Below are 19,051 nucleotides of genomic sequence, written 5' to 3'. Positions count from 1 at the left end.
TTCTCGGCCACTCGACTCGCAACCACGTCACAGCGCGTCGGCGGTTCGATACTTTTTTTTTTTTAATTTTTATTTTAAGAGATCGGGCTCTCGACGAGTCGCGCAGCGAAACGAGCTGCTCCGCCGTTGGATTCCAGTCGGTGCAACGCACGGTGAGGGAGGGGACGACCCTGTGTTTTGATCGCGGGGGTTGTTTCACTCAACGCGATCTCGTGTGGTGGAGTGCGGGGGGAACGGCGGGCGTATAAATCAGCCACATTCCGTTTGAAACTCGCCAAACGTCTCGGCCTCTTATCTCCTGCCCTTTAATGTCGTCGCCGGTTGTTTTTGTTTCCCGGTTCGCTCGACCGCACCCCCCCCCCCCCGAGTCATTTTCGGAACGCTTCGTTCGCTTTCGCGGGCACTCGCGTCGCCAGTGCGCATGCGCCGTTCGGTCGAGGCCGCCGCTAGCTTGTTTTTTTTTTCCCACCGGGAAACCTTGTGTTTGTTGGACTGTCCTCCCCCCAAAAACGTGTTTAACGCCCCCGCCGCTGTCACCCCCCGACAGGCAAGGGTTTGCTGCCGCCGACCTCCCGAAAACACGCCTCCACCGCAACATGCTGCAGTTCCTGGTGAGTTGACTCGTTTGTTTGCCGACAGTTGGGTGGAAGCTTTTTTTTTTTTGAGTAATGACGTCAATGAAATGCGCTTTACAGTTTACGACCGCGTTGAGTTGTTGTCAAACGGTGACGGCGGGCGTTGAACGCCACTCGGGTGTTGGCGTCGTACGCGTGTTCGTTCGGTCGGCGCAGCCCTGGGGGCCGGTGACGCGGTCACGTATCGCGGATGCGTGAGACCGGGACCGGGACCGGGACCGATACCGTGACCGCGATGTCGGCCTTTCCCGGCGATGTTTTCGTCGACGACCATCGGCGCTGTCCGATGACGTCAAAACACGCTAACTAGTAAACGTGGCAGAGAATGCCACAATAAACAGAACCGTAGTTCGAGTGGGGGGCGTCACAATGCAAGCCCACGTGGTTAACGTTGTTAAAGGGAATAGACAAATAAGGTAAATCAGTATAAATATTAGTACAGTGAAGATTTATCGTATCGCTGAGACCGTACCCTAAATTGAAGGTGATGCTGTGTTGTTGTTTCCTTGTTTTAGGCTGGCTTCACGTTGGGAAACTTACTGGGAATGTACCTCGCTCAGAACTATGATGTGAGTATGATGTGTATATATATATTTTTTATTATTATATAGTTTTTATTAATGTGGTCCCTGGGTTTTTACGTTTACGTTACGACGTGCTTTTACCCGACGGCGCCCCGAGCAGGTTTCCCCAACCAGGACGGCGGTGTGGATCGCGGTATGGATCGGGTGCCGCCGCGCCGTCCGAGCCTGACTTTTCCCCTTTTTCCCCTCCCAGGTCCCAAACATTTCCAAGAAGATCGAGGCCTTCAAGAAGGACGTGGAGGCGAAAAAGAAACCGCCCGAGTGAGCTGAGGAGAAGCGGCGTGGCGGACGGAGGGGGGCGTACGCAGATTTTGAAAGAAGAATATTTATTGCAATATGTTCCTTTCGTTCTAAACATAAACGCGTGTACGCCACAGGAGAGAGACTACGGGAGTTACTCATCAGGAGCCGACAGCGCCTGGGACGCTGTTGTGTCTGTCTCGTTGCTTTGAGGGGGCGTGTCCCGCGAGGCTGTCGGGGTTTGAAAACAGGAGACTATTCATTGGGCACAATTGAGCTTTATATCATGCGCTGCAGTGTTTTTACTTAAGTGTTTTCATTTGTTGTTTTCCCTTGTACAAAATAAATGCCAGCCAAAGTTACAGGATGCAATTGCTTTATCCTGAACAAGCTCCAACTGGGGTCATGTTTTCTTTTTTTCTTTTCTTTTTTCTTAAGACTCGCAGAGTTTATTTTGAATCTGTCCGTTCCAGTAAAAACGCTAGATAATCAATTTGGCCAAATATTACACGACTGCCACAAACTAGCCTCAAAGTGATTTTACTAAGGTATACATTTAAAAGTTTAAATTTTCTAGAAATGGCACAGTGCAGCTTCTGCTGTTATTCCACTCTCACTGGCCATGTGTTAAATTTCATGAAATATGTTTATTACTGTGAAAACACTGCATGTGAGCGGTTTTAACCCCTGACCACAAGGTTCTGGGGTTAAAATGGCCTTTGGCTTCCAGTTGTTGTGGAATTTAAAAACTGGAGGGACACACGGGTTGGGTAGTTCCGCATATAACCATTAGACGGTGTGATTATCTGGTTTTGGTGTGAGCCTTTGCCAAAAGCTGCTGGTTATGGGCTACCTTTTGCTCTTGGTTTTCTTGCCCTTTCCATTTTTGTTTTTCTTTGATGACCACCCAAAGCCCCTGAATTCTAGACAATCTACTGCATTGTGGGAAATGTAGTAAAGATTCTCCATGGCTGCTGGGCTGAGGAGGTCCACCTCTGGCGGGGGCGTTTTGGCACTGGAGGCTCTCTTCTTGGATGACTTTGGGCTGCCGGTCTTCTTGGCAGGCCTCACGCTGTGGGACCTGGACTTTTTGGGCTTCGAGGAACAATAAAATAATTACCAACTTGTGCGGCCCAATTACAGCAACCAACAAGCGAAGTCCAGCATTTACTGAAACTTTACCATAATAAAGGCATTCGCTTCTTATGTTGTGGGTGATATCCTTTTACATCTGTAAAATGAACAATATTATAGTGGTCGATCAATGTCAAATAAGTTCAGTTCAATAAGTGTGGGTAAAAAAAAAAAATGGACTCCAGCAACCCCTCCAAAAGGGGTCATGTAGAGATTATTGGGTAACAAGAAAACAAAAGTCCTACAGCATATGGAACGGTGATTGAAAAAAAAATATATATAAATCTTACCAGTTCAAATTTGGCATTCTAGACTGGCTTCGTCTGAGAGTGATCCCTCGTTTGTTTACGTCTCGTTGTCTTAGAGACAGTGGACTCGGTCATTCTGTGAATGAACAGGGGGAGCTCCTGGCACAGACATGTAACCCTTTGTTGTCGCTATTCCGGTGGCTGCACAGCTACAGCCGAGACAGAACTAGGCACCCACTGAAATACCTCCAACACAAATACCTTAAGTAAATGCGTGCATTAAGTGAACCGGTTCGGGGTGAAAATGACCTAATCTGGTGTGTGTCGTAAAGCAAATGAAATCCAAAAACCACACAGCCGTTTTCTTTTTTTCCCTTTTATTCTAAGTGCAATGTGTCAGAGGCATAAATCAGTTGTCGATAAGACTCTGGGGTCAAATTCTTTGGCAGGTCTTACTGTCAACATTTCAGCCCTTATGTTCACATTGAGAAGATGTGAGTTTGACATCCGTGTTACTTTTTTTTTTCCCCTAATACATTCTGTTAATGTACAACATGCTGAAGCTCTTGGAGCTCTTGATCATGCATTCGATAAATACAAACCCACACAAAGTCAGAAGAAATGTGCAGACTTTTTTTTTTGTATAGGAAATCCAATATGGACTCAAATACTTTCTCAGTTGTGAGCAGGTTACACACACACACACACAACCTAAATAGTAAAATGCAGGTTAATGTACAGAAACTAAAGAGAGATGTGGCAAAAAGTATATAAAATTACATTTTCCTCACTTTACTTTCCTTAACAGGTTGAACCGTTAACCATGCTCCCCTTTTATGCACATAATATGGCAACTAATAAAAAAAGGAAATAAAAGTTTACTTCTCCAACAGCTCACTTCAAAGCAACCACAATAATGACCCATGAAAATACAGCCATTTGACATCAGTATAAAATATGAGGGTATTTAGTTTCTTACAGAGGGGGCGGGGGGGTCATTTGTTTAATGGCCTCCAGAACACAAATACAACAAAGTGTGGACTGATGTGAAAGGTCGGGTTTCATGCAGCGGTGTGAGGTGGTGTCAGAAGGCGTGGGTTTGAGCTGCAGTGTTGCTACGACTTTGTGCGCGGAACTTCCCAATATAGGAAGGGGTAACTGAAAAGAAAATGTCCCTGCTGCATTCGATAACATAATCACAACTAGTATACAAGTTTCATTGCGCAGCTGAAAAAAAAAAAAAGGCGTAATTTACAGTACGTCGGCCTTGTTCTACCCAAATTAAAAGGTTTTTTGTTTTTTTTCCCCCAACCCTTTCATGCCTTTTTCAACCCAGGGCCTTATTAAAAATCTTGGACAATCCCATCATTTACAACTGTTTGTAACTTACCACTTTGGTAATGCCTCTCACTGTGCTTAAAAATGCAGTCCAACAGGGCAAACATTGAAGCCCCCACCCCCCCCCAAAAAAAGTTAATTGCCTTGCCGAAAACAGGAAGTACACAATATTGTCATTCTTAATATTTTAAACCAAAAAAAAAAAAAAATGGTTGCAAACAATGCATTTTATAAGGTTTTATTGACTCTTTGCCACTTCCGTGTTAACCCAAGAGCCTATAAACAGGAAGTTGCACTGCTTCCTACTGTCTTTAATAGGGCCTGGGTCGGAAAAACAGCGAGCCGATCCTTCGCACCACATCCCCGGTGAAGGCGTGAGAATCGGCTACAGCGGCTCTACTGTGTGGAGATGAGGCGCACGATCATGTGGATGATCCGGGAGCCGCGGGGGCAGGTGCACAGGTCCATGCTGGGGCTCCTGATCTTGTCCTCCAGCAGCTGGTCCAGCTCCCAGCGCAGCTCCTTCACCAGCTCCGCTACCTGGAGGGAGAGCACACACACACACACACACACACACACACACACACACACACACACACACACACACACACACACACACACACACACACACACACACACACACACACACACACACACACACACACACACACACACACACACACACACACACACCGTTTTTCCTGGTTGGGTGGAGGTTAAGACTGTTGATTTCTATTTAAAATATGAAGCCCTTTGAAACTGCTGTGATTAAGGGCTGTATAAATAAACTCGATATAAGCTGAGGGCTAATAATTCAAACAACTGAGCAGCATTATGTCTCGTCTTTCGTTGTGCGTTGTCTTCACATTTGTTCAAAGCCGATTAACCAAATTTTTTTATATGATCTTCAGTTATACAGCTGAAAGCCAATATGTTCATTTGGAAGCATGAAACCCCTGTTACCAGCATGATACCCCCTGGGCATCCAATACATTAGAATGTTCAAGTACAGTCATGGATTTTGGGTAAAATCTCTATTTGAGCCGATAATCGGGTCGATTTCTGAACCATTATTTGACCATCATAAACCGTGTCCCCTGTGGGAGCCTAGCACCTCAGGTTGAGAATCGCTGCTGTCAATGATTCACTTTCATCTTAACAATGCCCCCCCCAGTCAGGAGCAAATTGAGGAAAAAAAATAAATAATAATAATTCCTCCCACAGACCTGGTGTGAGGCGGCGGCAAAGCGTATCCACCCATCGTCCAGTGAGATGACGAACTCCCCCTTGTGCAGCTCCACGTTGACCTGGCCGCCGCCGAACAGCACCAGCGGGTAGACGGATACCATGCTGCAGTCCCTGATGAAGATGCGGCTCGTCTTCACCTTCTCGTGGTACACCAGGTACGGACTGTCGTAGTGACGCACCTGAACGCCGCGGGACACCAGGGAGGCTCCATTACTGTTCACAAACGCACCCGTGTGTGTGTGTGTGTGTGTGTGTGTGTGTGTGTGTGTGTGTGTGTGTGTGTGCGCGCACGCATCTCACCGTGTAGTTGACGGAGGACGGGTGCACATGGACGGCCCCGTCGTCCTTGGTCATGAAGCGCAGCTCGTCCGCTTTGGGCTGCATCTTCACCGCCCCCTTGCTCGTCAACTTGTACTTCCCCTGCGGAGAGCGCACCTGGCGGAGGGAGACACAAAAAGGAGGTGGAGGCGTGGAAATGCGACGAAGCGCACCCTTGGAAAGCCCGTTTCCCAATACCGGAGGTCGCAACACTCACCTGGACAACATTAGGATAGAGGGCCGCACACAACATGGCCGACATCAATCGGATGTTGTCAGAATTGAGGTTTGCCTGCGTAGAGAAGAAAGACTCACCTGACTGCACGTACACTACATGATGTACATGTGTACAGCATATATTAATATTTTTACAATCGGAATAAATATTAATACGAAGGAATACTTTAATATTAATCAGTGCTGCATCAAGACATTTCCGCTGAAACCCCAGCCCGTGTCCTCACCTCGTGTCCCGTCGCCTCCAGCACGCCGTCGGTGCCTTTGGTGGACATGCGCTCGATGGTCCTGGCCCTCAGCCCCTCCTTGACGAAGCCGATGTCAGACAGCAGCTCGGCAAACTGCCTCTTCAGACTGGAAATCTCCTGCGGGAGAAGCGTCCCGATAATATTCAGCCGCAAAAAAGATTTTACCTTCAACACTCCAGCTTAAGTGGATACTCTCATATCTTCTTGCCATTTATCCATCTGCATGAGATGGATAAATGGTCATGAGTCCCATTTTTTTTTTTAATTTGTTGCTTAAATAACTCCACTCTTGAGATGCCAGAAGGTGCGTTCACTTAATTTCACAAGAGCCAGGCTGGTTGCTTCCCTCCCTTGCGTTGAGCTAAGACGATCAGGACAGACCTAGACCGCCGCTATCTCAGTATTGGGACACACAGGGATGGAATTGAAATAGTGATGTTGGACCTGTAATCCACGTCCAGACAGGAAGTTCTCCCTGCAGTACTGCCAGCCCGCCTGGTTGCCGTTCTTCGCAGCGCTGCACCATCCCTGCCAAAGGAGGAATAACCAATTACGTTAGAACGTCGCACCATTTCAATATCGAGTCGGTAAATCAACTTATTTCTCTCTTTTTTTTTTTTTTTTATTAGAATTCAACAGTTTGTTCATGGTTGCCAGCGTCCACACCTTATACGCCTGTAACAGAGCCAGGTGGTCGCTGCTGGCCAGAGCGAAGCCCAGCTTCTTCTCATTGGCCTCCTCTCGCTTGTCCCAAGGAGAAACCTTGAGAAAAGACAGTGAAATGCATCAAATATTGTGGCAATGATGAGAATTCATTATTGATCATTTGATGATTTTTTGGGGGAATGGCCATGGGTGCTTTCATAATATATTTACACAATTAATTAATATCAATGTTAAGATTCAAGAGGTTTATGTCACATACATATACATACGTTCATACATATATGCAGTGAAATGTCTTTGCAAGGCACCCTGGGATTATGCACAATGAGTTCTAAAAAATACAAAAAATTACGATGATTAGCTAGTCGATAATAGCTAGAACAGTGTATGAAGCTGAGAAAATGACATTACTTTACTGTAATGTGGCCCTGAAGACAACATTAACCATATCACCATAACCAAAATCCCACATGGTATTTATTTTTTTTTAATCACAATATCGATACGTCGCCTGGCCTACAAGTGGCACAGTATGGCTTCCACTGTTATTCCACTCTCACTGGGCATGTGTTAAATATCTTTGAAATACGGGTTATACTGTGAAAACACTGCATACCAGTGTGAGCAGTTTTAATCCCTGACCCCAAGGTTCTGGGGTTAAAATGGCCTTTGGTTGTTGTGGAATTTAGTACATTTAGTTTTGGAACAAAAGGGGAAAAGTATTTCTTCTGTCTATATTTTCTTTTACTGTGATATATATTTTTTTCCAATTCAGCAATGTCTTTGATGAGGTTCACGAGCAGCTGCCTTACGAAGGGCGACTTGAAGGCCAGGCTGGCTGCGATGGTGAGCGCCGGGTCCAGGCAGCGGAAGATGGCGCCGAACAGCATCAGCTTCCCGATGCGCACGTCCACGGGCAGGCAGGCCAGGTGGTAGCCCAGCGGCGTCAGCTTCTCGTCCGCCGTCAGCGCCCCCAGGTCCTGCAGGCGCTGCTTGGCCGCCTCCAGGCTCTCTGTGGTCGGGGGCTCGATGAGCCGAGAGAAGACCGACTCCAGGGTCCGCTCGGCGAACAGGTCCAGAATCTTAATGCTGGGAGCGAGCGCGGACAGAAGGGTTCACTTCAGAAAGTATTTCAAGTTGATTTGTACACAGCAGCGTGTATGCAGGCATTGGAGTTAGATGTAACACTTTATATACACATTTTAATTTCTGGACACATCTCATCTATTTTATTCCATAAAGTATTGCAGTTATGTATAAAGCTAAGCATTTTATATGTGGTAGACGATAGAAATATGTAGAAAAATATTCTATTTTATTTTATTTTATCCCCCCCAGAGAACTTCAGACAGAATTTCAGATGTGCAAGGATTTTTTGGATTTCTCTCTACAGGTAAGTTTGAAGGCAAATATAAAGTGAGCTGGACTAATCTACCAACAGGTATTCATCATCATTTTCATATAAATGCGATATTAAGCCATTAATGTTAAAAACCTTTTAATACCTTTTAAGGATCTAAATAACATTTTAGTCTTATTTGTGATCGTATCTGCTCCAATCCTAAACACAAACCACAAAATGCTCTGCACAACTTAAATAACACTTATTCATAGAGTTAAATAAAGCTAGAGAGACATACCGGAGACAGAGCTGCTCCAGGGGAACCCTCTGGATCTCCGGCAGCTGCTGCTCAGCCAGCTGGTGTTGGAAGCAGTGGCTGGTGAAGAGGTGGAAGCAGACGCCCGAGGCCACGCGACCCGCTCGCCCCTTCCTCTGCAGCGCGTTGGCACGGGACACCCACGAATCCTCCAGGCTCTCCATGCTCTTGGACGCATCGTACCTAAGGGCGGCCAGTCGGACCAAACAAGCTCTACGGTTAACATATTTTCCACATTCGTCTTTTTTGGTCACTGTCATTTTATGCCACTATCATAGAATAACAGCCTACGGTATAGCCTATAACAGCATTACAATACCTTATGCGGAGGAGGCATTTGTCGTCATTGGAACATACAAATTCCGGGAGACAATTTGCCTCAACCCCAATGCTAGAAATGCACCTAATTCATATTTTATTGTAACATCCAACACTGGCTTAAAATTCCACCCTAAAATTTGGGTGGAAACCAATGAGTATGGAATCTAACGATGTCATGACAACTCTGACTCACATTTTCTGCATGTGTGTGATCAAACTTTACATATTTCCCTGCGTTATTACTTACATTGTTTAATAAAGCGAAAGTGAACCCTCAAAAGTCTGATGTAAAAAAAAAAAAGAAAAAAAAAAAAGAAAAAAGTTGTTACGTAGCGAGTACATTCTCAAGGTTGCAGACAGGTATTGAAGAGAAAAGTCCTCGGGCTTATTACAGCAAGGAAAAGGCCATAGGAGCTATTCAGCCGCACAGGGAAAACGGCAACGTTACGCATAAGGTCACCTTTTCTCCTTCATCTTGCCAGAGTCGATGACGTACACCACGTCATCAATGGTTACGGAGGTCTCGGCGATGTTTGTGGAGATGATGATCTTCGTGACGCCCTCTGGTGGCCTGTTGAAGACGGCCTGCTGATCCTCATTGGACAGGGAGGAGTGGAGAGGGTACACCACACACCTGACCGGGAGATAAAAACATCCCCATGGAATATGTTAGGGCCGAGAGCCACAAAGGGATTCTTTCCCAAAAGCCTCTTCCGGCAGAGCAGCGATTTTCAACCTGGGGGGCTGGGCTATCTATATACATATATCTATGTATGTTTTTTATAAAAAAATGCATAAGCACTGTGATAAACCAGTAGATAGGAACTTATGGACCACTTGCAGCACCGTACGTGCTGCTCCTTTGATCGTTAAAATAAACGTGCTGAGAATGCATCTCACCCTGTTACTTGTGGTCAAATGTTGGCCACAGACATTTTTTGATTAATCAATTTAAGAGCAAAAGAGGACTTTAAGGGAGTGGCAGAAAGATTTACCAACATCCTAGTTTATTCTTTATGATAATGGCTAACTTAGTAATTTCACCCACGGGGAAATGGATGTAAAACAGAGTCTTTAATCCCAAACCTTGATCTGTTCCTGTTGTTGAACATCCTGTTGGACTGCAGCTGCTCGTAGAGCATCTTGATCTCTGCTAGGCCCGGCATGAACACCAGCACGGCGCCTGGGAGACATTAACCAGATGCTCGACGCTGCACTCTCACCTCCTGGCGCCAGCTAATGGGCACCATCTTAAAACACTTTAATGGCACCACAGACACACACACACAAAGCCAAATTCTAACCTGAAGGGTATTTGTGGTCACCCTCCACGATCCACTCGAGCAGATTCTCCACCAGGTCCATGTTGATCTTGTCCAGATCCATGGCAGAGAGGGTCTTCAGCACAGACTTTGGGGTGTCTGCCGGAACACAGATATGAATGCTTATTAGTGAGTTACAGCTGGGTTGAGGGTGTCATTACATCCAATGCTGGTGCCTTCAATATATCCATTAGGACCAGATAAACGTCCCATTACACAGATGCATATAGCCAGTAACAGGGCCAGTAAGGGGTTAAGAAAGTAAAGGAATGGGCGCTCATATCACCTCAGTGACTGCGGAAGGCAAGGACACAGTTGCTCAATGTTTAACCGATACGCTGTTTGGGGATATGAAAACAATGAAGAATAGAAACCAACTAGCAGGCACGAATGAAATTTGACTATTCACACTGATAATCTACATTCGTGATTCAGCTTTCGCTCACGGAGCAGTCCCCAGCCTCCTTTTCGATTTAAATCAGCAGATGTTGGGAAAACCAAATAAATGCGCGTGCTCCACATTGAGGCAAGACCACAACCTTCCCAAAGCAGACACACCACGCCACCAAGTGGACGTTTGAAGCCTTTAGCGTGCGGATAAAGGCTGTGATTTTCCAAGACGAAATCGGTTGAAGGCATCAAAATGGTAAGATGTTTTGAATATCTTCAACAGCTTTGAGTAAATATAGTTCATATATACACACACACACACACACACCGGTAATTAAGTAAATGTTATAAATTAAGTGAAAAAATACAGGCAAATCGTAAATAATACAAAACATTAAATTGCATGTGACTGAGTAGCGTCATGTGACCTTTGAATCTGATTGTGAGCTCCTGCAAGCCGAGCTGCTGGTCAGGGATGGAGTCTTTGACAAAGTCCTTTCTGGAGAAGGACATGAAGTTCCACATGTCGTCTCCCAGGTCGTCGACCACGCCTCTCGGCGCCCCTTTGCTGGCTCGGCCACTCGCGGACGAGGAGGAATTCTGTTTGCCGGAGCGCATGAAAGGGCTGCCATCCTCGATCACATAGCTGGGCAGGGAGTGAGAGAGGAACTCGGACTTAGCTCAACGCCGGCGCTGCAAGAACACAGCAATCAGCGCAACACAGGATCAAAAGGCCTTGACCAAATTAAACGATTGATTTACCAACCGGGTTTTGCCGATGGCATCCTCGAGGAAGAACTGATCCACAGGAAACGTGCGTCCTAGAGGAGTTTCAGGAAGAGGACGCTGTAAGATGAAATGTGGCGGCGTGCTGCATGTTGAGCGGCAGCGTACACGGTGCCTAAATACCTGGTATGTGGATGGTGTTGCAGTTGTAGAAGTACTCTGAGAAGAGGTTGGCGTTGAGCGTGGCGCTCATCAGAATGATCTTTAGGTCCGGTCTGTTCACCATCAGGTCCTTCAGCACCAATAGCAAGAAGTCACTGAAAAGGAAGATGTTAATTATAATCTCAACCACATATAGTAAAGCTCAAACTGGTAGCACTTTTATGCCACAGACAATGAAAAGTCAACTTAATATTGATAGGGAGCTCTTTTGACATTGTTAGGAAATGCTTTGTGACGTAACATTGCAAAACTTTGTTCTGTTAGTCGATGTTAGCCGGTTAGCATTTTAGGAGTACTAGACGAATGGGGTTTGGGCTGCACGAATAGAACTACAACTCCCAGTAGCTCTTTATGGCAGCACATATTATATACCTCAGAAACACAACATCTTATTTTGAGGACCAAGACAGCTGAATGGCTGCTTCAATCAGTGACAGTTTCCCCGGCACCAACTGCCGGTTTCTATTCGCGAATTGCGCTTTACAGGTTAATTATTTGCAGAGTTCAATTCTTGAGGAGGCAGACCATTAAATGAGCAAAATAAAATGGGGGGTTTAAGGTACAGCGCAAGCTATGGAATGGAATTTGGATCGGCGACGTCAGCCCGATATCCGATGAGTGAGTGGCGTCAGAATCAGCAATACCAATATTGGATCGGACCCATCTCTAATTATAACAGCTTTACATATCATTTGACAACAAAATACAGTATATGACATAAGGCAATAGATTATACTTCATGTCAGAGTATGAAAGGCAAATACAGCTCCAGTCAAAGACATGGGGGAAAAAGAAAAAGAACACTCAGATTAATTGCCCTCTTCTGGTCCGCAATGCCCCCTCCAAAAACATCGATAAAGCACAGCTACTTAATATACAGTTAAGGGCACAGGGCCGAATATGCAATATATCTTACCTTTCTTCCGTGCGCTCGTGTACCTCATCTACAATAACATGCGTGATGCCTGTGAGGTCGGCCTCGCCCTCCAGCCTCCTCAGCAACACACCTGTGGTGCAGTACAGAAGTCTGGTGGATGATGACTGGCAGAGGAAGAAAAAGAAAAAGAAAAGAGATGGCAGGAAAGATGATGGTCCAAAAAAAATAAAATAAATAAAACACAGGAGATTTCATAAATATAGACATAAGTGACAAACACATGTACAACATACAGTGTACATACACTAGGCTTGGGGAGATTTACGATTAAATCGTCTATCGACTCCACTGATCGCGATTTGATATTGATGACAAAAAAAAAAAAAGACACACACACACACACACACACACACACACACACACACACACACACACACACACACACACACACACACACACACACACACACACACACACACACACACACACACACACACACACACACACACACTTTTTTTTTTTTAATAAATCGGCCAGGAAAAATCTGAGCATTGAAACTGTGTAAGTGCTGTTCACCATGTTCTGAAACTGGATGCTCACCCCCTCTCTGCTCAGAGCTGTTGAGTTACTACTTGTGATCGGATCTCAATGCCCTGCTCTACAGTCCCGTACAGAGACTTAAAAAGGGCCAGGTGCTCAAATATTTTATTGATTTATTTTTTTTTTTAAGGAGGGCACATGGACCCGACATGGGTCCTGGAGCTGGGGGGTCCATGTGGGGTCCATGTGGGGTCCATGTGGGGTCCATGTGGGGTCCATGTGCCCCCCGACAGTGGAGACGCACATCTCCCTGTTGCTATGGGACTTAATTTAGGAAAAACTAGATGCTTTTGTGTAAATACTTTACTTTTAAATAATGAATCCTGCACTTCTGGAGCAGGGAGACCGCATTTGCAACATTAAATCATGTTCTATGTGCGTGCACGTCCGATAAAATGGTATATATCGCCAAACTTTGCCCCCCCAGCGATCGGCAATTGGAATTTTGAACGATCGCCCAAGCCTACAATACACCCCTAGAAATTGCTTTAGCTACACTAGTCCATTCAGAATTTCAATAATACAACATTTTTCAAAACTGTCCACAGTCCAGGAGCATAAAAACCATCTCTGGTAATATCTTAGCAGCTCGTCGCACAGCTGGGGTGTGTGTGTGCAATGACTGTGAGCTTGATTGAAGGTGGCCTCACCCTGACAGTTTCCAGGCGGATCTGGTAGCCCACAGAGTTGCCCAGGCTTTCTGCCCGTTCCTGCGCCACCCTCTGGGCCACGGAGATGGCAGAGATGCGGCGGGGCTGGGTACAGATTATGTTTGCCACCTGTTCAGCGGGACCCCTCAGAGACTCATCCAGAATGAACTGCGGGATCTGGGTGGTTTTACCACACCTACAGAGAAGTGATACACAGAAAACTGAAAACTGTTGAAAAACTATTCTAAAAGGGTGAGAAAGGAACGGTAATGCGGATGGACTTTCTGGATGCTGGTGTGAAAATAACACCCCTTCTTTACTTCTCTGCAATAATCATAATTCAACATTTTTAATTTGAATATTTCATTGAGTAAAACACAGGAAAGGTTCCTTCAAGGGCCATTTTTAATGGAACATTCATAACTTCATATTTTTGGATAAAGTACCTTTAAATAACTACGGCGCCCCACCAATTTACTCACCCAGTCATTCCACTAACCACCAGCACTTGACATCCGTCCAACAGGTCCAGGATGTTGTCCCTCTCCTGCCAGGCGGGCAGCTTCTGTCTTTGCTGGAGCATGGAACTGTAACGCCGCGATGACTGGGAGAACCAGACGTGAAAAAGCATTCGAATAGTTAAACATAAAACCCAATTCAGACACACATTAACAAGTTAAAGAGACATCAGACACCAAAAAACCCCTCAAAAAAACAGAAGTCTTTTTGATTTAAACAGTACGGGGCTCCAGGCTAACTTAACTAGTGTTTTAATAATTAATTAATTAATTAACAAACGTAAAAATAAGGTATGTGGTCAGTACATTACGGTGATTAACAACCACAACAAAACAAGGAACTCCCTCTTACTGTATATGCCTCTCCCTTCACATCCCCCTGAGAGCTACTAGGGCTATGCACCTCTGAAGGCAAACCCTTGTAGTTGGGCTTTCTAGCATTTTAACCCCGACTGAACCACATCTGTACAGCCTCCTTGGAATCAAACTCCTCCAAGCTAGTTCCCTCAAGACTTATTTGAATAAGGTCCTCCACTGTGCAAAACTGTGACCTTCCGACGTCATTTTTAATCCTCTTCTTTGCTGAAAATCCCCTTTCACACACAGCAGAGGACACGGGGAGGACGAGCATAATGTGCAAGATGTAGGATGTTCTACAAAGAATTCTGTGGCAGACAGAGAGGCGTGGGTAAGCCACAGCCTGCAAATGCAGGCGCAGGCTTCTCCCTACGGCAGCACACCTACTCTGAGTCAGGAAAATCAGCGCCCCAGCGGTGCTGATTGGCTTGACTCGGGGCAGGAAGTTTTCTTTAATGTGTGTTTTCTTTCAGTGAGGCGGTACATGCAGGAGTCCCGAGACGGGTCCTCGGCGGAGAGAGAGAAAGCCACCGAGACACAGAGGAGGCATTGGACTGTTTATATATTATGTTACCCGTTTGACCCATGAGCCTTTGCTTTCTTCATTAACATTCACACCAGCAGGCGCTAATTTAACCTCTCTGACTATTTGCCTCGTCCAGTCTGCTCCTCTCCGTGGCCAACCCGCCACAAATTGTATTTAAAATTAATTAACTTATGAACTAAACGCGTGTGAGGTTTCGGAACAGTCGGCAGCTCAGGCATGGCACCGAAATGACGCATCAAAATCTGCGTTGGGATTCGGTTCGGTAGATACCGATGGTATAGGAACGGTGCCATAGTGGTACAGGGTTTGTTGTGTCCAAACTGGTCGCAGTCTAGAGCCCTGTAGTATATTTGCTGTTCAGCAAGGTGTGCAAGACTGGAGCTGTCACACTTATTACATTACATTTCTATTATATTATTAACACCTGATCGCAATAATTTGAGTAGATCAAAATATTTTTGTAAAACAGATCCCACAACCACGTTACCATCCAATGTCAAAGGAATATTAATGTAATTAATGTTCTAACTAATGTTAGAAATGTGAAAAAGGTGAAAAATTGAATTTTTATGTTCAAATGCTTAATGTCAATAAATGGCCCTAATGCAATAGGTAACATGTGTATTACACCATTATAAGATTATACTAAGATCGTTCAATTGCTAAATCTCTGGAAAACTCAAGATGGAACTCAAGATGGACCATTTTACGCCCCACTCTACTTTCAAAGGCGAACAACAGCATGTTTTTGATGGCACTTCGCAGCCGCACTCTCTCACCACTTTCCTCCTGAACTCTCTGCACAGTTTGCCGTTTTCCTGTGACAGATTGTCTATGTTGTACTCGTGCCTCTTCACCGCCTTCTTCCTCAGATTCACGTAGCTCTCGCTCTCCACAGGCACGACCCCGTCACCATCGTCCTCCTCCTCCTCTTCGCGTTCCTCATTTTCTGCCATGTCTTTTACTACAGAGACACCGGTAGAGGCAGATACATGCAGTTTTGAAAGGTGTTGAAAGAAATATTGTTTTTCAAACTTTCCTCCTGAGGATCCTAAAAAGAACAAACCATCTAAATCCAATTAAAAAACAGCCTTAGCTATAACCTGCGAGCAGAGCAAATTTGTGCATGAATCAAAAAATATTCTGGGGTTAGTTTTTGGGCATGATCTCATGATTCAATTTTAACAGAAAAGCTCATGATTTGAGTCAATCTGATATTGATAAGATGGCTCACGATTCGATTGCTATCTATCTATCTATCTATATATATATTTATAAATAAATGAGAATTGCGACTTTTCAGTATGCCTTCTGACTTGCATTACAAAAATCAGTCTAATACAGAAATTAAATATTTGAATTCATTTGTGACTATGGTGGCATTTGATTTAAGCAGACAATGTGGTTTACATTGGTTAGAGACATAATTACGAAAGACTAAGGAAGAAATTCTGCCATTTGATTTGGTGACAATTCAAATCACCTGCCTGTGGGTCATGACCCAGACTTTGAAAAACACTGATAAGAATTGTTCTCTCACCGTCTGTCCATCTCTGGCCATTTGTGCGGTTGTTCTGTTGAGTGGTTCTGCTGCTGCTGGTTTGGGTGCTGTTCCCCTTGCTCTCCTGGGATGACATGTTGCTCCTGGCACTTTGACTCTTTGCCACATTAAGACATGGGGGAGCAGCTACTGCCACCACAGGGGGCGGTGTGCTGTATTTATGATGGTCAACATCCAACAGCTCAGTCATGGTGGCTTCGTCCTCACAGCAGGTGATCAGGGTATAGATGACTGGTTCTCCCATCTTGGCTGCGGCCAATGCTTCTCCGAAAAGCCTCTCGGTGACACTGAGCCTTGCGGCTGCACTAACCGCCTCATCGTTGGTGCTGAAGGCCACAATCGGAGCTTGGAAGGGGTAGCGGTTCCCCTTTGGAAATCGCACCTCTAGCTGGTACTCCGGGGGGGAATAGCTGCTGAAGCCGGGCTGGCTGGGGTCTGTCGGGTCTGGGGATCCAGCCTCAGCTCTACCTTTAGTGGGCATCTGGTGCTTAAACTTACATTTATTCCCAAACCTGCAGCCCTGACCCTTCAAATAAAACCGGCAGACATCTCGAATATGCACAGAACCATTGTCGGTGCCGCGACGACTCCCGTCGCCCCTGTTGTTCTTAGCAGTCCTGTTCAAGAGGAAGGAGAGGTCCAGGGTCACCGTCCACACAGCGTTTGAGATGAGCTCATTGAAGCGCTCGCCGTAAATTGCGGCCAGGGCAAGGACCTCCTCTTGTCTCTGGTTCAGGCACTCGTCCATGGAGACCCCCTGAACACCATCTGGTGAAAGAGCTTTATGGCCGAAGCGTTCGGAAAAGACCTGGTGGAGGAGCTGTTCCAGCGTGGCACCAAAATTCCCACCGCCGCATTCTAGTGCTTGTCTGCTACGCTCTCGGTCAAAGCCGTATCTGCAATGAAAGAAGCGGATAAAGGAGAAAATACTAAATTCATCCTAAGTCCATAGCAGAAAAAACAAACAAACAAACAAAAACATTGGTCCGGACTATAAAAGACTGCAAATCACCAAAACCCAAAGTGGGCTGTGTGTATAGGTTACCTGCTAAGTTTGCCAATGGCAAATAAGGAAATGATCGGTTCCGGGGTGGGGCGCTCCTCCTCTGACTCCAGCTCGCACGCAGGGCTTTCGGCTCTTTCCGCAGGCTCATCATATGTGGTCCAAAACTGGCCTTCGTCACGGTGGTCTAACTCATCATATTCGTCTACTCTTTCTTCTTCCTCCTCCTCTCCCAAATAATCTGAACCAGAGTCACTGTCAAAGAGAGGGTGGGAATGATGTCATACTCAATGTGACACCGGCGACAAAAACAATGCATTTTGACTAACAGGATCATCTATTTAAGCATTAGCATTTGAGCCTTTTATAGCACTTAAATCCAGCTTCCAGTATAATTTCAGATTTTTTTTTTTATACAAACAATAAATTAAAATCTGGCCTCAACGTGAAATTCAATGTCACTCCCAAATTTGTACCGCACCGAATATTTTGAATACAAGGATCATCTTGATTTGGTAACTCACAGTGGATTGGTTCATATTAGCCCAAAAGAGCATGACCAACCAGAAAAGTAAATAGACCCCTGAAAGAGGAATCTGGTCCATATGAAGTGGCATTTTGGTCAATTTGGGTCTAAAAGGGGTCTCAATCTACCAATATCCAAATGTAATCATATGCATGGATGTACATCAAACTGTTGAAAATGTACTCACTCATAAGCCTCATCAAAGTCCTGTGTCTGCAGCTCCCTCAGCAGCTCCTTCACTTGCTCCTGGTTCTCATTGGTCATGAAGATCTTTTGCAAGGGCATGGTGTTCATCGTCTCTTGCCTGGGGCGGGGCCGGTCATCGTCTGTCCTGGGGCGCGGTCTGTCCGCCACCAAGGACCGCGGGAGACCTCTGCCCCTCCCCCTCCCCCTCTCATTCCCTCTTCCTCTCGCACTGCCTCTCACACTGCCTCTCCCACCAGCTCTACCTCCCCCTCCTCTACTGCCACCCCTAGCACCACGGCTGCCACCGCCTCGGCCCGACGCGGGTCTGGCAGAATACGGAGTGAAGACACAGAGAAGAGAAGAGAAGAGAAGAGAAGAGAAGAGAAGAGAAGAAAGCAAGCAAATCAATGGGGGATTCAGGGTGGGTTGGGCTCAATTATACAAAAAGGCAGAGAAAATAGACCATCTCATCTGTCATTATCATTGCAAACCTGTTGGAGCGGGCTGGTCCAAAATCAAGGCTGAAATCATCGCCGTCATCCCAACCGCCACTTGCTCCCTTCTTGCCGCCACCACCGCTGCTGCCGCCACCGCCGCCGCCGCCGCCGCCGCCACCACCTCTTGGCTTGTTAAATCTCCCGCCTCCTCGATTAGGCTTCCCACCTCTTCTCCGTGCACTCATGTTTTGTTT

The 19,051-nt window shown here is 45.8% G+C and overlaps 2 protein-coding genes across 3 annotated transcripts; one reads left to right on the top strand and one right to left on the bottom strand.

The window, feature by feature from the left end:
- The first annotated feature begins 61 nt into the window (after positions 1-61).
- Positions 62-1,856, top strand: stmp1 (short transmembrane mitochondrial protein 1). Of its 2 annotated transcripts, XM_080022523.1 has the most exons (4): positions 62-152; positions 548-611; positions 1,151-1,204; positions 1,413-1,856. In XM_080022523.1, exons 2-4 carry the CDS (start codon positions 597-599, stop codon positions 1,482-1,484), a joined length of 141 nt encoding a protein of 46 aa, XP_079878649.1. In that variant the 5' UTR covers positions 62-152; positions 548-596; the 3' UTR covers positions 1,485-1,856. The 2 variants fall into 2 exon arrangements, with proteins under 2 accessions (XP_079878649.1, XP_079878650.1); XM_080022524.1 differs by lacking the exon at positions 62-152 and having other exon boundaries at positions 438-611.
- A 1,363-nt stretch (positions 1,857-3,219) lies between these two features.
- Positions 3,220-18,544, bottom strand: dhx57 (DEAH (Asp-Glu-Ala-Asp/His) box polypeptide 57). The gene is made up of 22 exons (XM_080022490.1): positions 18,362-18,544; positions 17,691-17,903; positions 16,625-17,541; positions 15,864-16,048; positions 14,145-14,266; positions 13,663-13,858; positions 12,452-12,576; positions 11,497-11,630; positions 11,354-11,408; positions 11,016-11,233; positions 10,180-10,296; positions 9,962-10,058; positions 9,336-9,509; positions 8,537-8,737; positions 7,709-7,985; positions 6,897-6,992; positions 6,675-6,758; positions 6,210-6,347; positions 5,963-6,037; positions 5,728-5,862; positions 5,406-5,606; positions 3,220-4,719 (listed from the first exon to the last, which is right to left on the bottom strand). Exons 1-22 carry the CDS (start codon positions 18,466-18,468, stop codon positions 4,576-4,578), a joined length of 4,011 nt encoding a protein of 1,336 aa, XP_079878616.1. The 5' UTR covers positions 18,469-18,544; the 3' UTR covers positions 3,220-4,575.
- Positions 18,545-19,051: the final 507 nt, after the last annotated feature.

Source organism: Zeus faber, assembly GCF_960531495.2.
Source record: "Zeus faber genome assembly, chromosome: 21".
Taxonomy (NCBI): Eukaryota; Metazoa; Chordata; class Actinopteri; order Zeiformes; family Zeidae; genus Zeus; species Zeus faber.
The sequence above is the reverse complement of the archived record's forward strand: the minus strand, read 5'-3'. Positions and strand labels throughout refer to the sequence as shown.